Source organism: Onychostruthus taczanowskii, unplaced genomic scaffold (assembly GCF_017590055.1).
Source record: "Onychostruthus taczanowskii isolate IOZ18803 unplaced genomic scaffold, ASM1759005v1 scaffold7, whole genome shotgun sequence".
Classification (NCBI taxonomy): domain Eukaryota; kingdom Metazoa; phylum Chordata; class Aves; order Passeriformes; family Passeridae; genus Onychostruthus; species Onychostruthus taczanowskii.
In genome coordinates, this window is record NW_024504786.1 from 13,040,987 (window position 1) to 13,063,513 (window position 22,527).

At 42.8% G+C, this 22,527-nt stretch overlaps 1 protein-coding gene across 1 annotated transcript; it reads right to left on the reverse strand.

The window, feature by feature from the left end:
* Positions 1–1,948: 1,948 nt before the first annotated feature.
* On the reverse strand, positions 1,949–20,846 carry MCOLN2 (mucolipin TRP cation channel 2). Its single transcript, XM_041421597.1, has 14 exons — positions 20,797–20,846; positions 17,275–17,434; positions 15,454–15,627; positions 12,227–12,371; positions 11,619–11,706; positions 11,395–11,491; positions 10,836–10,935; positions 10,130–10,245; positions 8,842–8,991; positions 7,422–7,523; positions 7,172–7,294; positions 4,531–4,737; positions 3,296–3,411; positions 1,949–2,032 (listed from the first exon to the last, which is right to left on the reverse strand). The coding sequence occupies exons 1-14, from the start codon at positions 20,844–20,846 to the stop codon at positions 1,996–1,998; spliced, it is 1,665 nt and encodes a 554-aa protein (XP_041277531.1). The 3' UTR covers positions 1,949–1,995.
* Positions 20,847–22,527: the final 1,681 nt, after the last annotated feature.

Here is a 22,527-nt window from a genome sequence, read left to right on the forward strand (position 1 = left end):
CTCAGTTCATTCTCAGACATGATGGAACTGTTTGATTTAGGAAGAGGCACTCCAGAAAGCTAACCAGTAAAACAGCAGCAAATTCAGAAAATATCAGCATCTTGTACATAACCAAGCAGACTGCGCATTGTAAGGGACAGGGGACCTTGGCAGTCAGGAAATTCTGACCCTCCTGCAGAGCGCAGAAGAGTTTCCGCGTTATCCAGGGCCCCAGAGCACACACCAAAAGACTAACATTGCCCCAAACAAGTTCTGCAAATGAACACCAGGAGAAAAGTTGACTCTTCTGTCAACAGTGGAAGACAGTAATGCTCTGTTCTAGATCACACAAATTATGAAAAGACAGTTACAGAAAGTCTTTGCTAAGAGCGCAGTGTCTTGGTTATTGGTAGCAATTTCAGTTACAGCCACAAGCTGTAGTGAGATTAGGCCACAGCAACACATTGCACAGCTGGGATGGGAAGAAAATTCACTGTCCCAAATACATTTCAGCAATAGAAGCATTAAAATGTGCAGAACCTGGATGCATCAAAATCCTGACACCAAAAAATCTGTTCTTGACACCTAGCTGCAGCCAAGGCAAGGCAAAATGGCATTCACTTTCAACAACCACAATAAAAATATAATTGTTACAAAGGTAAACACTAGGAAGGAGATTAAATAAACCAAAAAAAAGGGGGAAAAAAAGCTGCCACTCATATCAGGGCAGTATTTTGAATTGCCTTTGCCATTTGAAACACTGACAAGCCAGAACCTGCAGAGAACACCGTTAGTAGCTAAGAACACAGAGCAAGACTGAGTCCCAGCCAACACACTGACATCACCTACTTAAGAGTGGCTTTTTTAGAGAGCAAATAGTGGAGAGAAAAAAGCAGAGCATCTCATACAGTAGTACACAGGAAGTGTCAGTGCCCCTGGAAGTTTCCAGAAATACCTGGTTAACATTTATGCACTATTATCCTGGGAGTGCTTTTAAATTCCTCAAAGTCCTCTGTTCTCATTGAGTAAAGTTTATAAAGAGGCAAGAGGAAAGTACAGTCTTTATAGATGACCATCCCAAAGACAGCTAGAAAGTCACCTGAACAAACCAACTGCAAGGCTCAGTTGGTACATATTTTCTTCCAATTAACATGTGCTTGAAATAGAAGTAAAATTCCATGGCACTGGTTTTGCCTGAATTTGTACTCTGGGTTATGACAATACAACAATATAATACTCATTAAAAAAAAAAATCTTTACAGGAGCCTTCAGTTAATGCTTACCATGAAAGTTTCCAACCCTGTAAAGAAGTATTTAATTATAGCTAAAGCAGTAAGTTGAACTTGGACACAGTGTAAATCGATATTATGGGTATAACAGAAAAGACAGCCAAAAAGGATAATAAACTGCTTTTTAGTAAAGCTGTTAAAGAAAAGACTGTGACTTATAAGTAGTTTGTGTTAAAATTATATACAAGAGAGAAAACAACAGTTACTTTCCACTTTTGTGCAGCTTTTCTATGTAAATTTAATTCAAATAAATTAAATGTGCCAAGTAGAAATGACAGGCTGAATGCATCAAGTGATAAATTCCTCCCTTCATGACTTCTTTTTATTTAATACTTTTAAACACAGGATTATTTTTTTAATTATTTTTGTATCATTCTTTTTCTTATTAACAACAACAGCTGATTCAAGGCCATTTTCCTTTCTCCTCAATGTCATTAGCAAACAGAGCTTCCACAGACAATGCTCAAGGATCAGTTTTCTCTAACATGACAGAACTTGAGGCAAGAATACTGAATTCTTCACAGCTCTTCTCCAGACACAGCTGCTGGGTCTCCTGTTGGTCAGCCACATCAATACCTTTCTTGCCCCAAAACCTTAATTAGCTAAGACAAGTCTGTTCAGGAGGCAGATCCAGACGGCATGTTCCACTGCAATTTGGAGAATTATCCTTCTCCATACCACTATGCTTTCTTTGCATATATCAGTAGTGAATTTCAATGTGCAGCCATCAATTAATAAGTATCAAGTTGTCATCACTCTGTTGTCTGCAAAGAAAAAAATTCACAATTCTCCAATCAGCAAGAAATGCAATAGGAAGTATCTACCCCTATGAGCTCAGTTTTGATCCTTGGTTCTCTGCTTACCCATTTCCACACACAACTCTAACTCCTGCACTGGACAATGATGCAAAACCTGCTACAGCAGCAAAAGCTCCAGATCTTCACTCCAACCACCAGCCTTGTGCCCTCAGTACTGCACAGCATATCATGGTGTATATTTATTATGCTCAATAATAATTTTGCTCACAAAAATCTCTTATTCTGCACAGTGATTTGCAGGTGAAACCTGAAGTTGGGCCTGGCTGGAATTCTTGTTAACTGGTTGGTTTTCATGTGCCCCCACCAGCCACTGGGATACCTGCCCATCATCATCTCACATGTTCCTTTCTTGGCTATGGGGTCCCCTTCTGCCAGGGTACACCAAAAGTATAAAAATGTACTTCAAAAAGCATCAGTATAGAAGCAGACAACTATCCTCCTGCTAAAAGGGGATTTGTTACACCAGTTGTGATTAAGTGCTCCCATTTTGGTCTGCTCATTCTCCCATAGCCTGGCTTCCTTGCACAGCGCCCACAACCATTCTGTGCACAGGAATGGATCGTCCTGGACTGTCTAGGGACAGTGACAAGGTCCCTCCTGTCTCTAACAGGTCTTCAGAGGTGTTATGTTGCCTCAGAAACAGAATTCAAAGCAGACCAGCAAGCACCAGATGAGACATTTGTCTCTCACCACCGCCTTAAAAAGGACCACTGCCACAATGCCTGCAGGAAGACATTTACTAGGGTGTTTCCAATATTCTGGCAGATGGTGTTCAAACAGCTTGCCTCAGACACAGCATAGTTTTGGGATTAAGCACCAACCTCTGGCTGAATCACCCTCTCACTTTCTACTACTCCAAGCTTAGTAGCAAAGCTTTTTAGAAACAGACAGCTTGAAGCAAAGACCTGGTTTGCTCCAGAACCCTTGGTAGTTTCCTGCTATACTCCTCCACAGTCCTCTCATCAGCTTCTGCATAGCAGTTTTCATAGGAGTCTAACAGTTAAAACAAGTTTAAGCTGAAAATTGCTGCCTTTGCATCATCAGCTGACTAAAGATCTAACATGAAGTAAAGTACAGGAGGAACAACAACATCCAAATATCAACAGGCTGAATTCCGAATACTCCAGCATTCGTGGAGCAGCATTTTCCAGTGAGAAGGTAGCTGCTGTACTTCTCAGGAAAACACTCATTAAAAAACACCCTACTGACCTCCTGCAGCAGCAGATGAATGGAAAAGAAGTTCTGTCTTTTCTGTAGCCAGCACTGCTATGGTCTTTTAGAAATTCATGTAAATCTGTTGCTGGAAAACCACTTTGTTGGTATTTCTGAAAGGAAAAGCATTTCATTTACAACACATGAGAAGTTACTGGGCATGAAACATTCTAAAAGTTCCTCTAGAGTGTGGCAGTTAAACAGATTATTTGGTTCAATAATTCAGTATTGCTGTAGGAAGGAAAGAACCCATTCCCATCCTAGAAACACTACATAGCTTGCTTTGTTCCAACAATATAAGTGACAGAAAATTCACATTGCTCACAGATTCTCTTATGTTTTGTTTGCTGCCCATAAGGCCAAGCAAGTGACCTCAGGCCATAATGGTATTGATTCTCCCTTGTTCAGTGAGCTGCCGTGCTCACTGCAAGTGCCCTGGGCTCCCTTTCCCTAAAACCTCTAATTCTGGATGTGAAGGGTCCCAGTGTGACTATTCAATATTGCCATGCTGAAGAAATGCTATGAAAAAAACAAGTTTAGCATACTGAAACAGCTCCCAGCTGATCCATGTAAAATACTCAGGGGGCAGAGTCACTAAAACACCATTTTGCAGATCAGACCATCCAGTAGACTAAGAAGCACAGACAATTAAGCTATATTTCCAGGTGCTTCAAGAGCAAAACTCTAGCTTGGTCTGGAAGTTTACTTCATGCCAGACCAGCCTTGTTTTGCTGGCCTGTGTGTGACACCAAGACAAGAACAAGATGAGAGTTGAAGGGTGTGATCCACATTGCCCTCCCACTGGTCACTGAGCCTACCAGCAGCACAGAGGGCAGAGAGCATCTGAGGTCAAGAACAGAAGGTAATTACTGAAAACTGAGGTTCACTTTCAGACAGTCCATACTGGAAATGGATGGCACAATTTTAACTTGAACGAGAAGTAGTGTGCCTCTCAGAAGACATTTCCTTTTAACCACATATTTCTAAGCAGCACATTAAGGAGGCCTGGACACCTAAATGACTTTAGAGTTATCTGCTTGAACCTTTCCCAACTCCTGCCAAAGGCACGTCTCTGAGACCCAGCCACTCTTCCAATTTTGCCACAGACTAAACAAAAAGATTTTAATAATCTCATCACACATCAGAATCAATAGTAGAAGGTATGGTGTTGAGCAATTAACAAGAAAGAATACAAAACTGAATAGAAGTGCAACAGAAAACAAATGCTTTACCTTTATGGTGTCATAGGAGTCAGTAATGAGTGCAATAAAAAGGCTGAGGATCATGTATATAAACAGACTAATGAAGGAGTACAGATATAACCGGCTGAACATCCACACCAGGGAACTCTTCTGTTGGATTTGAGCAAATGTGGCAAACATATCATCACCATTGACCAAAGAAAACAGACATTCAGCCACTGTGTTCAGATCTTCAAACTAGAAAAGGAGTACAAATTATTAGCAGAATGTGAAGATCAATCAAGACTCAAAGACTGAGTTTTACTCAAAGCAGACAAAAAAGCCAACTCAGATAATTAAATGCTACCACACTTCCCTGTACATTCAGGCCAAAATATGCATCAGTAATAGAATCACATAGAAATATCATCTTGACTAAGCATGATGTGTTGAGATCAGACAGAAGAATATTTATTATCAGGAAATAAAACTTGTGATGCTCAACAGGCAGAACAGTAAATAATTGACCACCACAGAAAGCTACTGAATTATAAGCAATTCTGGACCTGCAGAAAAGTATCATTCCATTTCCCAAAGCACGGCTGAAGTGATTTCACAGAATCTATACAGTGGTAGTATGCTGGAAACACAATCCACATTCTCTGGCTTCCCAGCTCAGCAGCATTACTGGAGTGTGGGTAATAAATCAATACTGTGTTAAGGGGCTGAAGTCAGCACATAGCCTTCAGAACTCAAATGGTCCAAACTGAATTAACAATCTGTCACTCTGTGAGCTGTGAATACAAGCTATAGTTGTATTATGAAGCTACTGGAGCACACCCTGTACAAAAATCATGGTTTAATTTCAAGGGCAGTCTCTTAAACTCCAAACTCCATTTCCCCAAACTGGAATGGGTCCTGAAGCTACCAGGTAAGCCCACTTCCCATTTTGCTCTGCCCTTCCAAGTAACTGGATTTCTTAACTATAATTTATTGGACAATATGAATTAACAGCCACATTAAAACATTGTGCATTATCAATGAACTAACACAATTGTGGCCCTACAATGAAAACAAGATGTCAAGAGGTATATGCTTGTAAGGAGAATTTATTGGTGCACAAGAACAGCAGGTCTGGTTTACACCTATGGCTTATTTTATTATTATTTTTTTAATTGAATTTTAAAGCCATTGTGAAACTCAACAGTACCTTATCCAGGAAGAACGGAGGCATGGCACACGTAATTTTTGAGCAACTCAAGTTTTGATGCACTGACACAGAGAGAGAAGGACTGCTCACCTGGAAGCCCCTGGACTGACATAGCACAAAATGCAGGATACCCACTCCCTCTCTCTGACTGTAGTAGAGGGTGTATTTCTATATTTTTGAGCATAAGGAGCTCTCCAGTGATTCTGCACATCGGGGAAGACTCTTCCCATCTCTTCCAGGATGGCTCAGTGGCTGGAGAGCCCCTGGGAGCCAGCCCAGGGATGGCCTGCCTTGCACAGTGCCACATTGCCTTCCTGTGGGACACTGGGGAACTGGCAGGAATGGGAATCCTCCCCAGCTCCAGCTGCTTTCCTTGACATTGATACACGATATTTAGGCAAGAGGTAACATTGTCATAGATACACATGTTGTTGACTGTCCTTCCTTTGGCTCAGATAACATACTTGTGGCAGGGAAGTTACAACAGTAATCACGCTCTGCCTTAAAATGTTATAAACAATTGAGCCTGTAGTGTGGCAAAAGATCCCACTGCATCCAGCATTCCCCAGAGAAAAGTATTGTCATCAGCTGGGAATGTGCAGGCTGAACGCTTGCACTGCCCAAAGGAGAGAATCACAGTAAGCTGGAGCAGTGCAAGCTCTGGGGCAGAGCAAGCTGCAAAAGCACTGCAGCATGTCTGTTACACACACTGTGTGCACCCAGAGACCAAGAATGAGAAATCAGACATTTGTTAGTCATTAATGGGCATTCAGAATTGGCCACGACAGGAATCTGCTCTGTTCAAACTGTCACACTGAGCATCTGCCAAGGGGAAAAGCAAACAAGCTTTAGGGTTGTTTTGGCTTGTGTTCTACAGTATACAAAGCCTTACTCCTGCACCCAGGTTTCAGACAAGACATACCAGGCACACACTTTGATACAAACCTTAAGAAAACAAACAAACAAACCCACAACACACCCCCACACAGGAAGCAAAGCAAATAAGACAAGCATTCATCCATCCCTTTATGAGTCACAATTTAGGAGCTGAAGTTACACGGCATGGGGAAGATTTGGAAAAACAAGGCCAGAGCCAGAGATTTTTTTTTAAAGAAAAAAAAAAAGTTCCATCGAACTATTTAGTGCCTCTTTAACCCAGCTGAAGTGGGATTGCCAGAAGAGGGCAGAAGAGACAGACCAATGCATGTGGCCTGGGCAAAGCATCCCCTCACCACAAACAGCCTGGTGCTGGAGATCACCCTGACTTCCAGCACACAGTAAAAGCAAGAGCAGTTATTTTGTTAAAAGGAGCAGGTAGAAGGAGGTACAGATGGAATGAGAAACATTCCCATGTTCACACTACAGCTTTTAAACAGACATTTTCATTTAAGACACATTTCGCTTGGTTTGGCTAGGAGCTACATACACACACAGAGATATTCCCGTCATTACACCACAAAAGGAGGGATACTGCTGATGTACCTTCTCATGATAAGGTCCCAGGACAATCCAACCACAGAAAGTATAGCCAAGATAGATCATCCCAGCACAACAACAAAACCGCAGCACTTTCGGCAACGATGCCTGCATAGTCAAAATGAGCACCTACAAGTCAGAGCAGAGCAAAGAAGGGGAAAAAGCAAAAATATAATTAGAGAAAGAGCTGGAAAAATGTGACATGTATATATACAAATATATGCTTTAATTTTTAGACATTTGATTCTCTCCTTACATTGTAGGTTTGAAAGTATCCCAGGTATCGGATGACTCCAACCCAGACAAACAAAGTTGATGTTCCAAGTAAAATGCTGCAGACATCATAACTTGTGAGGTTCTGAGGGATCCAAACAGAGCAGGTGGTCAAGTTACAAAGCAGTAGATATGTCTGCCTGACTGCTGTTCAAGTTACAGCAGTTCAAACAAACAAAGCAGGGCAGCCTAATACAGAAAGCCTGTTGCAACATCACAAAAATCAGATCAATGTGAACTGCAGTTATTTACTGAGATCATCCAAACACAACAGTGCTGCAGATGGATATGCTGATATTCTTGAAATTTTGCATGGAGTGCAAAGTCTGGAAGAAAAATGTCCTTAGTTTGGTTACAACACAGTTTCAAAATTAGATTGGATAACTCAAAATTTTTGTTTAAAAAGAGGGTTACTATTTGCTGTTAGGCAAAGAAGCTCTCATTCACTATTTAAAAAACATGAGCCATCATTTAAACAAAAAGTGACCCTTGGGACTACAGCCCTTTCCATGCTTACATGCATTTACATCTCTGAACAGGTTCTCTGCCAGCAGATCAGAACTGGAGCATTGTTTTATTACAGATTTTACTACAACCAAATCTACCGGCACTTTACTTTAGAAGGCTAGAGATGGTTGCAGTAAGTACAAGAGAGACATCTAGCTCAAGTTTTCCTACTCTCAATCCCCACCTCAACCTGCAGCCAGTGACTCCCAAGTGCTTCCTCTGAAGGCCACTCTGGGATCTGCCCTTTGAGCCTCAGCGCACATGAAGCAGGAGCAGCACACCACCTGCTCTGCTTTTCCCAGAATACAAAGTTTTGTGAACACATGAATTGTTGACACACATCTATTGAAGACTAAAAAAAAAAAAATTGAAAAAAGCCACAAAACCAACCCCAAAAGCCTCCTGAAGAGCTGCCAGCTGGACAAAGCACATTGATTTCAGCAAGCCCAGGCAGGGAGGTCAAGGATGAGCAGGTTACACTGTGCCTCTGCTTGCCAGGAAAGCAAGCTGTGACAATCCCTCAAGCCATCAAGAGCCCTGCTTCATTCAAGGGGAGGACTCATGGTTTCCCAGTCCTGAACATGCTGCTTCTTACAGAACAAAAACTCAAATTGTTGGGTCTTCCTGTTAGGAACTGTCTACCCACAGGTCCCATACCAGGAATTAGAGGTCTTAGCACTGTGGAAATAAGATGTTTAAATGGCTTACATGGTCTCATTGAAAGACTCTGGGGAAGAGTGAATGGAAGTAGTTATTAGATAAACTAGGAAATGGACTGAAATAAGCAAACAGATGACTATTGACTATTATGGCTCACTTCCACCTGTCCCCAAATTAAAGCGCATTACACATGGTTGTAGAAAGATTAGTATTTTAGCTAAGTATGAAATTCTTACCTTGGCTTTTATTTCCATTTTTAGGATTGACCCAATGATTGTCATCACATCACTGATAATTACCAGGACATACCACCCGTTCAGGAACTCCAGGCGATCAGCATAGCAGACGCGGCGCTTGTGTTTCTCCAGGAAGAAATTCACAAATCTCTGTTGACAAGCATTTAGATGTTTAGCTACAGGTCACCTTGGATGAAAAACGTGGCAATGTTCAAGTTCCACACAACAGTATTCATGGGAATAGTAGTTTAAAACTAATTCTCAATAGCAACAGAACTAAATAGGAAAAAAATTAAGACAGATTGAGGCCAGTGAAAATGAACTTTCCACAGAACACTTGATTTCATAACCCATTCCCACTAACCTGACCATGGCCTGTTATCCCCTTTACCATAGGTGCTGTCCTCCTCTAACAGAGCAAGGCCACCCAACTAAAGAAGTGAAAAAGCACTCAAAGGCAGCTACAGGGCAAGAGCTCTCATTTCCAATAGAGCAAACAAAATCACCTCTATGCCCAGCACAGCCCATCTGCTTTCACTTGCTCTTTTTGCTCAGGAATAAATGTGAAGTGCCTATTCCTGAGAGCAGTTTGACAATGCCTCTGTTGAATCATGTCCTCTTGACTCTTGGTCTTGTTTCCAAGCTACAAAAAGGATATATTGAGCTAGATAAACAAGTATTTGTTTTCATATCCTACCTACCATGGACTCTTCTAACTCTCATCAGCCACATGCTTACAAAAAAAACAAAAAAAACAAAAAACAAACAAACAAAAAAAAAACCACCAAAAAAAAAAAAAAAAACCAAACAGCCAGAGTTAGATTATGTGCTGTGCTTTACATTTTCTCCAGTTAGAGCTGGCTTTGAGGCATCTTCATTAAGGCATTAATTTATGACTAGACCTCTATGGGAATTCCACTCTGAAGCCAGGGAAGAAAGATTTGTGGTTTGGAGGTGCAGGACACATTGTGTGTTTGAAGCACAAAGACTCAGTCATTTTGTCTAAAATCCTGGGGAGGGTTGGGGGGGAAGTCTCCTTCTTTTGCCCATTGAGATAAAACAAAACACTTCAAATTCCAGCACTACACAGAAACTAAATCCATTCACAGTTAGCAATTGTCCACCAAGACACCTACACATCCTTTCTAGAGAGAACAGTAAGAGGGACATCTTGCAAGAGATTTACTCACTTTAATACTTTAATGTTTCAAAAGGTACCCCTCCACAGGACCAGCAGCAAAGAAGGCAGAGACCGAGCAAGCAGCAAGGTCATGAGCACTGTGCTCACCTTTTGCAGCCTCCAGGCAAGAACGATGGATCGCGTGCAGAGGATGAGAGAAGCCAAGCAACTCAATATGACAAATCCATCAAAGACTAGCACATACTGAGTGTTCTTCTGGAGAACTGTAAAGAACCAAGGAAATAAAGTAAGGTTAGACTTTTCACATCTCTTTCAATGCAAGTTATGTGACACTTTGTAACAATTCATGCTCAAATACTCTCATCACATAAGCAAATGGGTTACAAGCTGTATTCTTCCTGCAAGCATATCTTGAACACAGCTCAGCAGAGAATTACACCAAGACAGACATGGGGACTGGGCCACAAGAACGAAAAATATGTTCAAGTTCTTCAAAATAAACCCAAAAATGGGTACCTTAATACAGTTATCCTCCTTTTTACCTGTCCAAATGTACTTCCACAGTGTTACAACTACATGAAGCAAAAGAAATGCAGATTTGGTCTGCATCAACACCATAAAATTAAAAAAAAAATTCCCACCTTAGTCTGCAATAAGAGACTGTTTGGACTTTCTGTACTGTTTTCTTTTCATCCACAAATTTAAAAGCTATCATGTGAACAAGTTGCATTGTTTTACAGGCAGGGGGATGAACAGGCTGGGGAATGTCTTGCTGGGCAGACTGCTACAGAGCAGGGAAAGCAAAGGGAGACCCATAACTGCTGCTCTGCAAACACACATGCACCATACTTACCTGAGTTAAATATGTGCCAGTCTTTGCATTCCTGAATGTCGGTGTCACTATCAAAATAGACCTTGATTTTTCCACTGTGGGCTCTATTATTGAAAGTTATCTGAAAATACAGAGCTACATCAGAAACAGTAGTAAGTCTGCATTCCAGAAAAATTAATCCTGCTAAGTGCCTTGGACACAGCATGCATTAATACTGTTGATCAGATAGGCTTTAAGAAAGTTGCCCCCATAAATGATGGTGCAGTCATAATTTGAGTAGATCACATCTATTGCCTAATGAGCAGTATTCCAAGAGGCCAAACTTCACAGTCAGTCTTTAGATGAGGAACAATTCCTTATCCCTCTCTCAGGGTAGGAGGTTACCAACTGGAATATGTTACAAAGCAACATTGTCCCATGGCAGCAGCATTTCAGCAGCCTTTGGGAAGGAGGGGAAAGGACCAGCACATGCTCAGCTGTGCTTCTCCTGCAGGCCAGATGTGAGGATGACACCTGCACCTTAGCCTAAGCTCTCCTTGCACATACAGGGTTGGAAGTGCCACAGCCCATTTTCACTTACAGTGTTTTGAAATGCATAGCAGTCAGGCAATTCACGGGCATGGATTGTCTGAAGAGCAATGCCTTTCAGCTTGAAGGAGATTTCAACCTGTATAAGCCTGGATATTTGAAAAATTGCACAAAGATATTTAAATATCACAGAATATCACACTGCACAAATCAGAATCCACCATATTAATATGAGAGAACAAGTCGGAATAATTTTTTAAAACTCCATCACTTTACCTGTAAAATTCAAGATTGAAAAAAGAAGAGTTCAGCTTCAGTTCAGCCTCCTTACCAGTTAGTTCCTTTGGCTTCAAAAGGATACATTCTGGAAAGACAAGAGGAAAACATGTTATCATAAAAACTTCACATTGAAAATAGCATTAAACTGAAATGATCAGTGTGTATAGCAAGTCCTAATCAGGCAAAACATTAATTTTGAGAAAAGCTACTCAGAAGCCCAGCTAGTGGGGTCAGAAGCAGGTTTGTGTACCAGCTTGTGAGCAGCCAGGACTCAGCTGTGAGAGGCAGTAAGGGCACCCACCCATGGAAGGTGCAGACTGACCAGCATCCAGAATTCCCTGTTTGAACCATCACAGAGGGGGAACAGGTGTGTTTAAGAAAAAGAACAACAAAGCACCACCTTAGCATCAACTGCAAAGATTTGTAGGTAGTTGAAGAGAGCCTCAGCTGTCTTTTCTAGACAGGTGCTAAAAACCAAGAGGGAAATAGGCAAGAAGAATGCTAATGTTCCTGTGATTGCTACACAAAAAGCTATTGGTTTTAAGCTTTAGAACTAGGATTCAAGTACTCCACAGCACGACATTTTAAGTGCAACAGTACTGTACCTGTTTCAGTAGAAACATCTATGTTCAGTGTATCATTGGAAGGAAGCATTGTGCCTCTCTTGTACTGCTGTTTACAGATTTTTAGACCTGATTCTTCATGCTCATAACCAAGTGTCCCCAGGGATATGTTCTTTAAGTGCCTGTACTAGTTTAAAAATAAAAACAGAAGTTAGAGAAACTAATTTTTTTTTTTTTTTTGCACTAGAAAGCAAATTGAAACCTCAAAGTTATATGTATCAATACAGGCTTTTAAATGAAAAATCTTTCACATAAAAGCTTCCCAGTCAATTTACAGACAAGAGGGCTGCTGGCCACTAATTAGCAGTGATCTGCATCCTGGTGACACAGTGGCCAGGAGCCCTGTGCCTACTGGGCTGGCTGCAGATGGTCACCCACGTGTCAGAGAGCTGCTCACTAGAGGCCTGCAGAGACCTCAGGGCAGTATTGCTGCTAGCCACACACCCCCAGGGGTATCTTCACCTATGAAGTGACAGTTTTCACACCACCTGAAACTCAGTCATTGTACACGTGGTCCAAGTCATGGTTCCTATCAAATCCATGCCAAGACCACACCCAAAGCAGGTCCCTGTGAGATCAATGGACCAGCCATGAAGGACAGGAGATCAATGGACCAGCCATGAAGGCAGCTGCCTGCCAGCTCAGTTTCCCAAGAGCTAACACTGTCCAAGAGAAGCCAGACAGAGCCATGGCCTTCTGGGGAAGAAGGCAGGAACACACAGCATTCCTTAGTTTTTATCATTACCTGTCCTAACAAAAGGACTCAGGGCAGCGTACAGCAGTGGTCTGCTCTCAAGAAAGCATTTAGGTTTCTTGGAGGCCTGAAGTTAATCAACATGGGAAATCAGGCAAGGTTTGTCATTACTTAAAAATTTGTTCAACTGGCTTTGACAAAGATTAGTCCCTTTTCCCGTTTAACATGGATTTTTTTATCATGCATCATTCATTGTCATCCTATTTCCCCCTTCCTATGGGCATTGTGGCCACTAGCCCATCTCACCAGTGACATCCCACCAGCCACCAAGAACCACACACTGCACGCCCAGGAGTGGAACTGCAACAGGAACTGCCACACTGGTGTGCAAAGCTCTGCCTTGCAGTGCCACTTCAAGTGCACTGTTCAGACAGCCAGGAGCAAAGTACAGCCTCCTCACCCTGCCAGCATCTGAGCTCAGAGCAAGCCAAGGACGCCACATCTGACTAAGGCAGGTCAAGTGAGTGGAAAGAGCGCTTAGTCACAGCTCCTCATCCCACTGAGGACATCTCCAGAGCACTGCCTGCAGCAGCTGCCGCCCCAGCCACGTGTGCTCTCAGGCTCTGCCCTCCTGACAGACAGCACGAGGTGCTGGGCTACCCACACACCACTTCCAAACAACACCACGAAACAACAAAAGCAACATTCCTGCTTATAAATTTCCAAACAGCTTCAGAGCAGGCAGCAGAATATCCTGGCCTTACAGCCACAGGGCAGAGCACAAGAGTAACAACTTCACACAGCTTTGTGTGAAGCAAATAGCTGAAGTTGCTATTACACTTGTTATAATAATATAAATTTTAAATTTGTATTAGAAACTTTGTAATAGAAACTCTAGCTTGAACCCAGTAGAGGAGCAAGGGAAACCTGTGTACTCTTCCAAGTATAAATGTATGTTTGGGCTTTAATGTTGGTGGTCTGTTTGGGGTTTTTTCCAAAGTGTTAGAATATCCCCAGTGGTATATTACACAAAGGCTAAAATTCAGTTTTTACAACTCCAGCTTTGCTGTGCACAATTACTGTTTCCTGTAATGTCATTTCCTTCTGCTTTACCCACCCAAGCATGCATTTCAAAAACACAAACCAGAACACCAAATCCCATGTCCTCTAGCTGCCCATCTCAAAATTTAAAAAAAAAAAAAAAAGCTTGGGAGTCATATAGATTGGCTCTTCCCACAAGGCACCCTCTAAAGACAGACAAAAAAAGGCAACAATAGTCAATGTTCACCTGAAAGCATGCTTTTTGAATGCTTACATGCGATATACAAGTCTCAGGAATGACAGAGGACACTAAAGAACCCAGATTTCACAATTTAAAGCGCCTTAAAGGATATGACTATATTTATTCCACACAGACATTGTATGAAGAGACCTTTTTCTGATGCCTGGCTCATTCTTGAGGATATAAAGCTATTATTTCTCTACTGTCTTGTACTGGAATTCACCTCAGCCTTAGTGCCTACAAAAGAAGGAAAGTGAAACAAAGCAAGCAAGGAAGGAAAATAAAAAGAAAGCATGGCTTATTGCAGGAACAGTAGCAATATGGATAGTTCAAAGAAAGACAGAGAAAACTACTTCACCATTATTTCAAATGGCAGTAATGAGAGTCTTGGGTCTTGTCCAGCACTTTTGGCATGCTGCTGGCTCTGCTGCAGCTTACAGGAGAGGCCAGGAGAGCAGCAAGCCCCCACGAGGGGCTGATTGAGAGAGGTTTGGCCCTTCACAGCCCTGAAACTCTCAGATGCTGCTGGGCACAGCTGCAGTGGCAACACTGCTTCAATCCAGCTGCCAGAGCTCATGTGCCAAGGCCAGTGAAAATGAAAGGTGGTTTAAAGCCACTTTTTATTCATCCTGTGTTAGTAATTTCTGGGTTTATCATCATTTCCAGCACAACACACACTTCATATCCCAGAGTCTTTAATCTTGGGACTTCCAAATGTATTAATACTAAATACAACAACTTTTACAGAATTTTCATCCTAGATTTACTCACTTTTCTCTGACAATTATAAATTATCTTTTAAAATATCATCCCTAATCAGAGTGAATGCCTCTACTCTCCTAACTACCATATTCCCCATTTTGAGGCCTCAAGCCCTCACCACAAAGCTCTCAGTTCACGAGAGCTGTTAAGGACACATTGTTTTAAAGCATGCATAGGTATATTCAGGCTCACAGGGCTTCAAAGTAAGACCTAAACCGAGGTTCCAGTGAACAATTTTCAAATTTTCTGGATTTTGGTATTAAGAACTACCTGAGTAAAAGTCTGGTTTGGATTCATCTCCAAGAGATGAAAACTCAGCTACAACACAAACTTGAGGACATCCCCTTTTCACTGATTCAGTGAAACACCAAACTGAAATCCAAAAATGGAATCAGAAAATCAGAAACTTAGCAGAAGTTTATAGCTGTAGCTTCAGCTTTAACACAGTTATCAACACATACTCACACCTACCTGATTAATAACATAAAAAATGCTATCATAAGCATCCTGTTGTGTGTATATACTGCAGCTGTAGTCATCTTCATCAGTTCCAGAATAGCCCTTCAGGAATAGGTGTTTAAAAGCAACAATGTTTTCCTCTTTGAATGAGACCACCAGCTGGTTACTCAAACCAAAAAAAACAAGCTGACAAGGGAAAAAAAAAAAGGACTTGAATTTTGAACAGTGGTCAAGCAGCAGCACTTTGGAAACAGCTTTAAATTACAATAAATACAAACCAGACAGGTGCCTGTTGCTGTAACTCTGGCAGGAGCAGAGCATCCTTTAATCAATGGCATTACCAAAGATTACAAAACCAAGGGTATCACATGCAGGGCAAGTGAAACAGAATCTAACTGCAGCACCTGAACAGACAGCTCCACCACTTGCAGTTTTACATATCATGGACCAACAACTCCAACTGGGATTTGCAAAAACCTTTGTGGAGGATGCAAATGGAGACAAGCTAACTTAACAGCACAACCTGCTGCCCCTGAAATGCTCTGCTTTGCTATGGACAAATCCCTGCACCTTTCCTACCTCGGGCATGGGACAGGGTTAGAGCAATAGAAAGCCTCACCTGCCTGACCCAGGTGCTGCCTAAGGAGGATATAACAAGCAGGAACAGCAAACAGCAGAGTGAAGACTTGTGTTCCTCTGCTATTTGGATGGCCCCATTTCCACCACCACCACCAAGGAAAACATAAATAGAGCCTAGAAACTGCTTGGCTTTCCACAAGAGCTTCTTCATAGGCACAGGAGGAGGAGGACATCCCCAAGCCCCAGCCATGTGCCTGACAGCTGAGCAAAACCAAGGGCTGACAAGGAAAGTCTCAAGCAGCAGTCCAGAAAAATCTTGTGGCCTTTGAAAGCCAAGCAGCAGAGCACCCCTTCTGCTCACAAAGGACAGTGGGAGACTGGGGCAGCAGACAGAAAAATCACATGTTCAGTGATACCCCCAAAGATGGAAGGCAGCGGGTTAGGACAGATGGCAGTACTGAACCTCTCCAGAGACATGTAAGGTCTTCAAAGGAAAAGGAACAACCCAGCATGTATATTTAGCTGCTCTTGCAAGCTGTCAGATATCAGTCTTGCATTTCAAAGGTTCAGAAAAAGTAATTTCTACCTGTGTGTGTCCCATTTTGCTTTCCTCCACATGCAGTCCCTGTTAGAGGACTGTACCACAACCAAATGCACTGTGATACCAGTGCAGGTCACAAACACCCTCTTCTTTGTCTCCACCAAGTATCTCAAACAGTACATGACTTTTCAAATGCATTGTCTGATGACAGAAGCAAGAGGCACATCCAGTTCCTGCAGCGCAGCCATCCCATCATCATCAGAAACCATAGCAGCTTCACACTGAATGTGGACACCTTAATTTTCTGATTAGATATCAGGAAATAGCACTTTTGAAATAGTCCAGTGAAACTGTAATCTAAAAATGTCACAGTACTGTGACAACAAGCCTGAAGACAGTGCTGAATTTCATGGGAAGAGTAACTTGCTTTAAAGTATGTCAAAAATGGCAAAATTTTGACATAACACTTTAAAGCAAATTACTGCCCTAAAAAAATACTTTAAAGCAATGACTGCCCTAAAAATCTCCAGGAGGCTTTTATAATTTATGTTATTCTTCCCCCTTGAAACACCTTTCATAGTATTTTTTTCTTTATGGAGTGAAGTGGGAGGTTCAAGCCAGTAACAAGTACCCAGGGTTGCCAAAGGCCCAGAAGCACAGACCTGCTTCTCTTGTACATCATTGCTACTCTAAGAGTAAAACCAGAGGATTACCTGTGTCGTAACCATAAGTATCTTCAAAATCTGCAAAGCCAATTTCCATGGTATCTGACGTCTTGCTCTGTATTTTTCACATGGGTTCATGAAGTAAAACTTCAAATCCTCTTTCAAAGCTGTCTCTTTTAGATCTAAATCTGACTGAGTCATCATGTTTCTGCTACAAAAAACATATTAATTAGAAACCAAGAGAACATTTTGGCAGAAAATTTCCTCATTGCAGTATCACCTCAGATCACCACACGACATAAAAGGTCCAAAATAGTTTTGGGGTTACCTTATGGAAATGTAAAAATATTTTCCTGCGATCACATCATTAAAAATCATTCAAACACATCTGATCATTAAAACACACCATTTAGACAAATAATAAATAGGCATTAAATAAGAGGGTCTGTAATAGAAAGAAATGTAGACTTGCTATTACTCCCTTACAAATCTATCTGAAACAAACAGGGACCAATGTTAACATATTTGTCTGAATAACCCAAATTCTAGCAGAAGAAAAAGGTGTCTCAAAGATTAAACCAGAGCAGGCTTTACACACACTTCTCTTATGAACATGCAGCTTCAAGGGCTAAATTCATAGGCATTTATTTATTTAAATACCTGGGCATTCAAAAATCAGAGGACTAAGTACAGAGGACTGTTGTGTTTTAAATCACCTTAAGTTTCTCCTTTTCAACTGAATGGGACATTGAAACAACTTTACCCATCTCCTAATAATTTTAACCCTGTTTTCCAGTGTCATAATTTTTCGGAACTTTCCTACTTCACACACAGATCAGATCACAACTTGTAATTTTTTTTCTCTCTTTACAGGTTAAGAGTATCATATCTGACACCAGGTGATTATCAGTCCCATTGACAATTTGGAATGTTGTTCTCAATGCTCTGAATTTTATAAAGGATTACATTTTGTCTGAGGCTCAAAACCGAATGCATCGATTCCAAGTTTTCAGATACTTGGAATACTTTTTCATTTTTACTTTTTCTGTCCTCACCTGTCTGAAGTGCACAGATATTTAAGCTCAAACTGTAGATCACAAAGGACACTTGATTTGTTAGAACCAGCTGTCCCACAAGAAGAGAAATTTCAGTTAAAGAAGCACAGTAAAGCTGACACTGTGGTGTTTCCTCAGAAGAGGAAGTGAAAAAACCAAAAAAAATCTATTTTAATATTAAAAGCTCAAAAGTTATCTTTCCTACCCAGCCTTAAATTAATCTTTCATGAAGATGATGAGAGGCAGGATGACTTTGGTTTTTGAAGCAGGAAAAACATGGCCAGTTTCCAAGAAAAAGAAACTGTGGGCAGCATCCATATTTAAACATATAATAAAAACATTCTGGAATAGCTTTAGTAACACCTAAGATGCAAGAACTTTGAAAGGTGCAAACACACCTGGCAGAAGCGCATGTGCTAGTTACAGCTGTGAGCACTGGTAGGACACAGGGACACACATGCTCCCGTCCTGCACTGGCAGCAGACACGCTGCTCCTGCACCAGCCTCCCTCCAGCAGGCAGAGCGCGGGCACACAGGGAGCAAGAGCTAACCCGCAGCGAAAGGGACAGGAGGAGGTGGGAAAGAAACAGGAAACAGGGTTAAGCCAAATCTGGTCACATTTTAAAGCGTGAAGGCATGACAGAAGAACCTCTCCAAGACTTCAGCAAGATCCTTCCCTAAGCTTCCAGTAAAAGCATATGAGAAGTGACAAATCTTTAAAAATATAAAAGCCAAACAAACACAGGCAAAAACCCTCACAAATCAAACAGCAAACTTTATAACAAGCAGTTTTTTAAAATATTCAAATACATAGCAGGAAATTTGTCAAAGAAAGCAGCACTTTTTTTTTTTTTTTTTGCTTAAGAGAGATCAAAGATTCAAGCCTGTATCACTGTTGAACTTTGTCTTCCAACTAAAAAAACCAGTCATTCTCTGGTGTAGTATTTAAGAAAGAATTCATTTTTAAACAGGTGAAACAGGTAACAGGACAACAGGTGAAACAGATCAACTGGTTTTTAATTCATTCATTTCTAGGACAGATTAAAAATTACATCCAAATAGACCACATTAAATCAGCAGAACTAGAACCTCCAACCAAAGCACTGAAAGTTTAAAAGCTCCAAGAGACTACCAGTGATTTACCATATTTAAAACAAACCAGCTAATTCTACCCCACGGTCATTAGCCTAATAATCTAAACCTAATTGAAGCAAAGTACCCAGCGCAGGGCAGAGCAATGAAGCAATTAAGTTCTGACACGGTGGTGTAATTAACACCACTTAATGGGTTTCCACTGCGTGTTTTGTGAAGCACTGACATAATCAAATTTTCGGCGAATGAAGACTAACTGCACAATGCATGCTGAGGTGCACATCCAGGTGTCATGTGTCTCGTATATTACAACTGGTACTAACTCAGCTCTAGCAGCTGCACTGCTGTAGCTGGCAGCACAGTCTGTTGTAGCATTTTAGAGCCCAACATTCCACTCAAGAAAGAGGTTTCAACAGTAAGGACTACAATTTACAGCGACCTACTCATGAAATACACTTGCAGTAGTTAGCTCTTCACCCAGCAGAAAAAGCAGAAAAATTGAACCAAGCGGCTAAAGTGCGCTTAGCAAGTGAGCACAGTCACTTTCTTTAATGAGTAACTCACTAGTGTAGCGACACTAACAGCGTCCATCAGAGCTCCGTATCAGCGACATTTATCTACTTGAGCTCTGTATCTTGGAGACCCTGGGGTCCTAAGGGGACAAGAAGGAGGGAAAAAAAAAAAAACCACAAAAAAACCCAAAAAAAAACCAGGTATTAACGAGAACCCTGGGGTCCTAAGGGGGCAAGAAGGAGGGAAAAAAAAAAAAAACCAAAAAAAAAACAAAAAAAAAAAAAAAAAAAAAAAAAAAAAAAAAAAAAACCAAAGAAAAAAAAACGGGGAAAAAGCCATCACTGAGTTGAGCTCTACGTGTCAGTCTGGGGAACCCCAGCTTCACTTTCCCGATCTGTACTAAGCTCAGCACGCTGCCAGAGGACGGCACCGCTTCACTCTTCTCAGAAACGTCGGGGAAAGCCCTCCCGTTCAGGGCTCCCACCGTCACCCCCCGCTCGGCTGCCGCGGGAGGAGCGGCCGCAGCCGGGCCCGCACGGAGCGCTGCGCTGCGGGCGGAGGGCAGGACCTACCTGTGCGGCAGCCGAGACACGCGTGTGCCGCGCCCGCCCGAGAGGGACACGCGTGTGCCGCGCCCGCCCGAGAGGGACACGCGTGTACGGCGCCGGCCCGAGAGGGACACGCGTGTGCCGCCCCCGCCGCCCACCTGTGCCCGGCGGCGGCCGCGCCCTCCCGAGAGGCTCCCCGCCGTCCCCGTGCCCCGGCGCTATCGCGGCCCCGGCCGGAGGATGGGACAGCCCGGCCCGGCCCGGCGGCGAAGCAGCGCCCTGACCTCGCTGCCCTCCGGGCGGGCTGGCCCGAGGGCTCGGCACCGCGCCCACCCCGGCTCAGCCCGGCCCGCTTCCCTCACCCGCTGGCGGCGGCCCGCCCGCCGGGGAGGGACTTGAGAGGGATCTCCATGGGCCGCGGGGCTCGGCGGAGCAGCCCCGGCCCCGCAGCCTGCCCCGCCGGCCGCGCCGCCTTTATGGGCCCGGCGGAGGAGGGCGCCCGCCGCCCACGTGCCCCGCGGGCCCCGCTGCCCCGGCCCCGAGCGCGGCTCTGCCTGCCAGTGAGGCTCGCCGCTCTCGGGCACATGGCCCGCGCGGGGCTGGTGTGACTCTTGGGGATGTCCTGTGCAGGGCTGCGAGTTGGACTGGATCATCCTGGTGGGTCCCCTCCAACTCGGCATAATCTCTGATTCTGTCATAACAGGAGTTACCTTACTGCCAACTAGTAGTTGTAGACACGGCGATAGCATGCGGGGAAGACTGCAGGTGAGATTAGCTACTACAGAGGTGGTTGTCTTGCAGGTCAAGAGGTATTTAGTTCCTCAGAGGATGTGGTTTAATGCAGTTGCTCCAAACTAGGGCGTTCAAAACAGAATGTAGACTCAAAGAGGCATCATTGCAGCAACTGAGCTCTCTACCTGTCCACACAGTGGGCATGGGCAGCACAGGGTTCTTACATAATGCTCTCAGATGATGCTGTATTTGGTTGTGGTCACACTGTAAGGGAGACGGAACAAAAGCCCAGACAAACATCCATATGCAGTTTCTCAACATTAGCTGCAAGAACATTGTGTCAACTCATGCATGAAAGTTTTCTTAAGGCTTCCTCTGGCATTAGCTACTGCTTGAGGCAGGAAGATTCTCCTCACAGGTGCAACCACAGGTTTTGTTTTTTTACAGCAGTGTCTGGGTGTTGTCCTACTTCTTGTTTCTGTTCCTGTCCCCCCATCTGCCAGATAAATTATGCCCTTACACATTTTAATACTGAATAGGTATGAACACATTTGAATTTGATTCCTTGCTCTTTTGTATACACACTGTTTAGCTTCTCTTGAGAATGCACTTCAATCCAACATGGAAACTGATACTTAGAAACAAGTAAGCCCACCACCTCTTCCTCTCATGAAGTTTAACTTCATTATCTTAGAAGATCTGGGCTCTGCTGAAAACAAGAAGTTCTCCCTAATTGTGTATGCAAAACATTGGCATTGAAATAAGCCTTGGTAGGAAAACAGCTGCTGCCTAATACAGCACTCTGTGACTTATTTTCATGAGGAAATACTGACTATTGGTATTTTCAGGTGACTTTCCAGAGCCCAGTGAGAATCTGAATGAAGAAAATCTCTTACCCCTCCACATCTTCTTGGTCAGGGCTGAAAGCCCTGTTTCCCTTAGGAGGGCATATTTAAGCATGTGTTTATCAGATGCTTTATCTGCTTCCTTGTTCTCCCCAGCTGCGTTTTACAGTTCTATCTGTGCCTGCTTGATTGCATCAGCATAAAGATACCAATGTCTCCAGGATGCAGCTTTACATGTGCTACCAGCATTGCTAATGCTGAGATCACTGATACCCTGAAGTCACAAGGGTTTTTTTAGAATAGGATCATTGTCACACATCTCGGCTCTGCAAGGCCATAACCAGCACATCGTATGTTGATAAGATTAAAAAGCCTCACCACACACACAACAGCAGCAGCCACAGATCTGGCAGAGCTGTACTTCATCTCAAAAGCAGCTAGCAGGCTGGAAAACACAGCATTGACTTGCTTCTTCTCAGGTGGGCAAAATAGTCAGGCAGATGAAGATCAAGCAAT

Coding starts and splice junctions, on each gene's coding strand:
- MCOLN2 (XM_041421597.1), bottom strand. CDS start 20,846: ATGGAGATCCCTCTCAAGTCCCTCCCCGGCGGGCGGGCCGCCGCCAGC. Junction 17,435..20,796: donor GGGCGGGCCGCCGCCAGCGG/GTGAGGGAAGCG, acceptor TTTTTGTAGCAG/AAACATGATGACTCAGTCAG. Junction 7,524..8,841: donor AAATGGAAATAAAAGCCAAG/GTAAGAATTTCA, acceptor TGGATCCCTCAG/AACCTCACAAGTTATGATGT.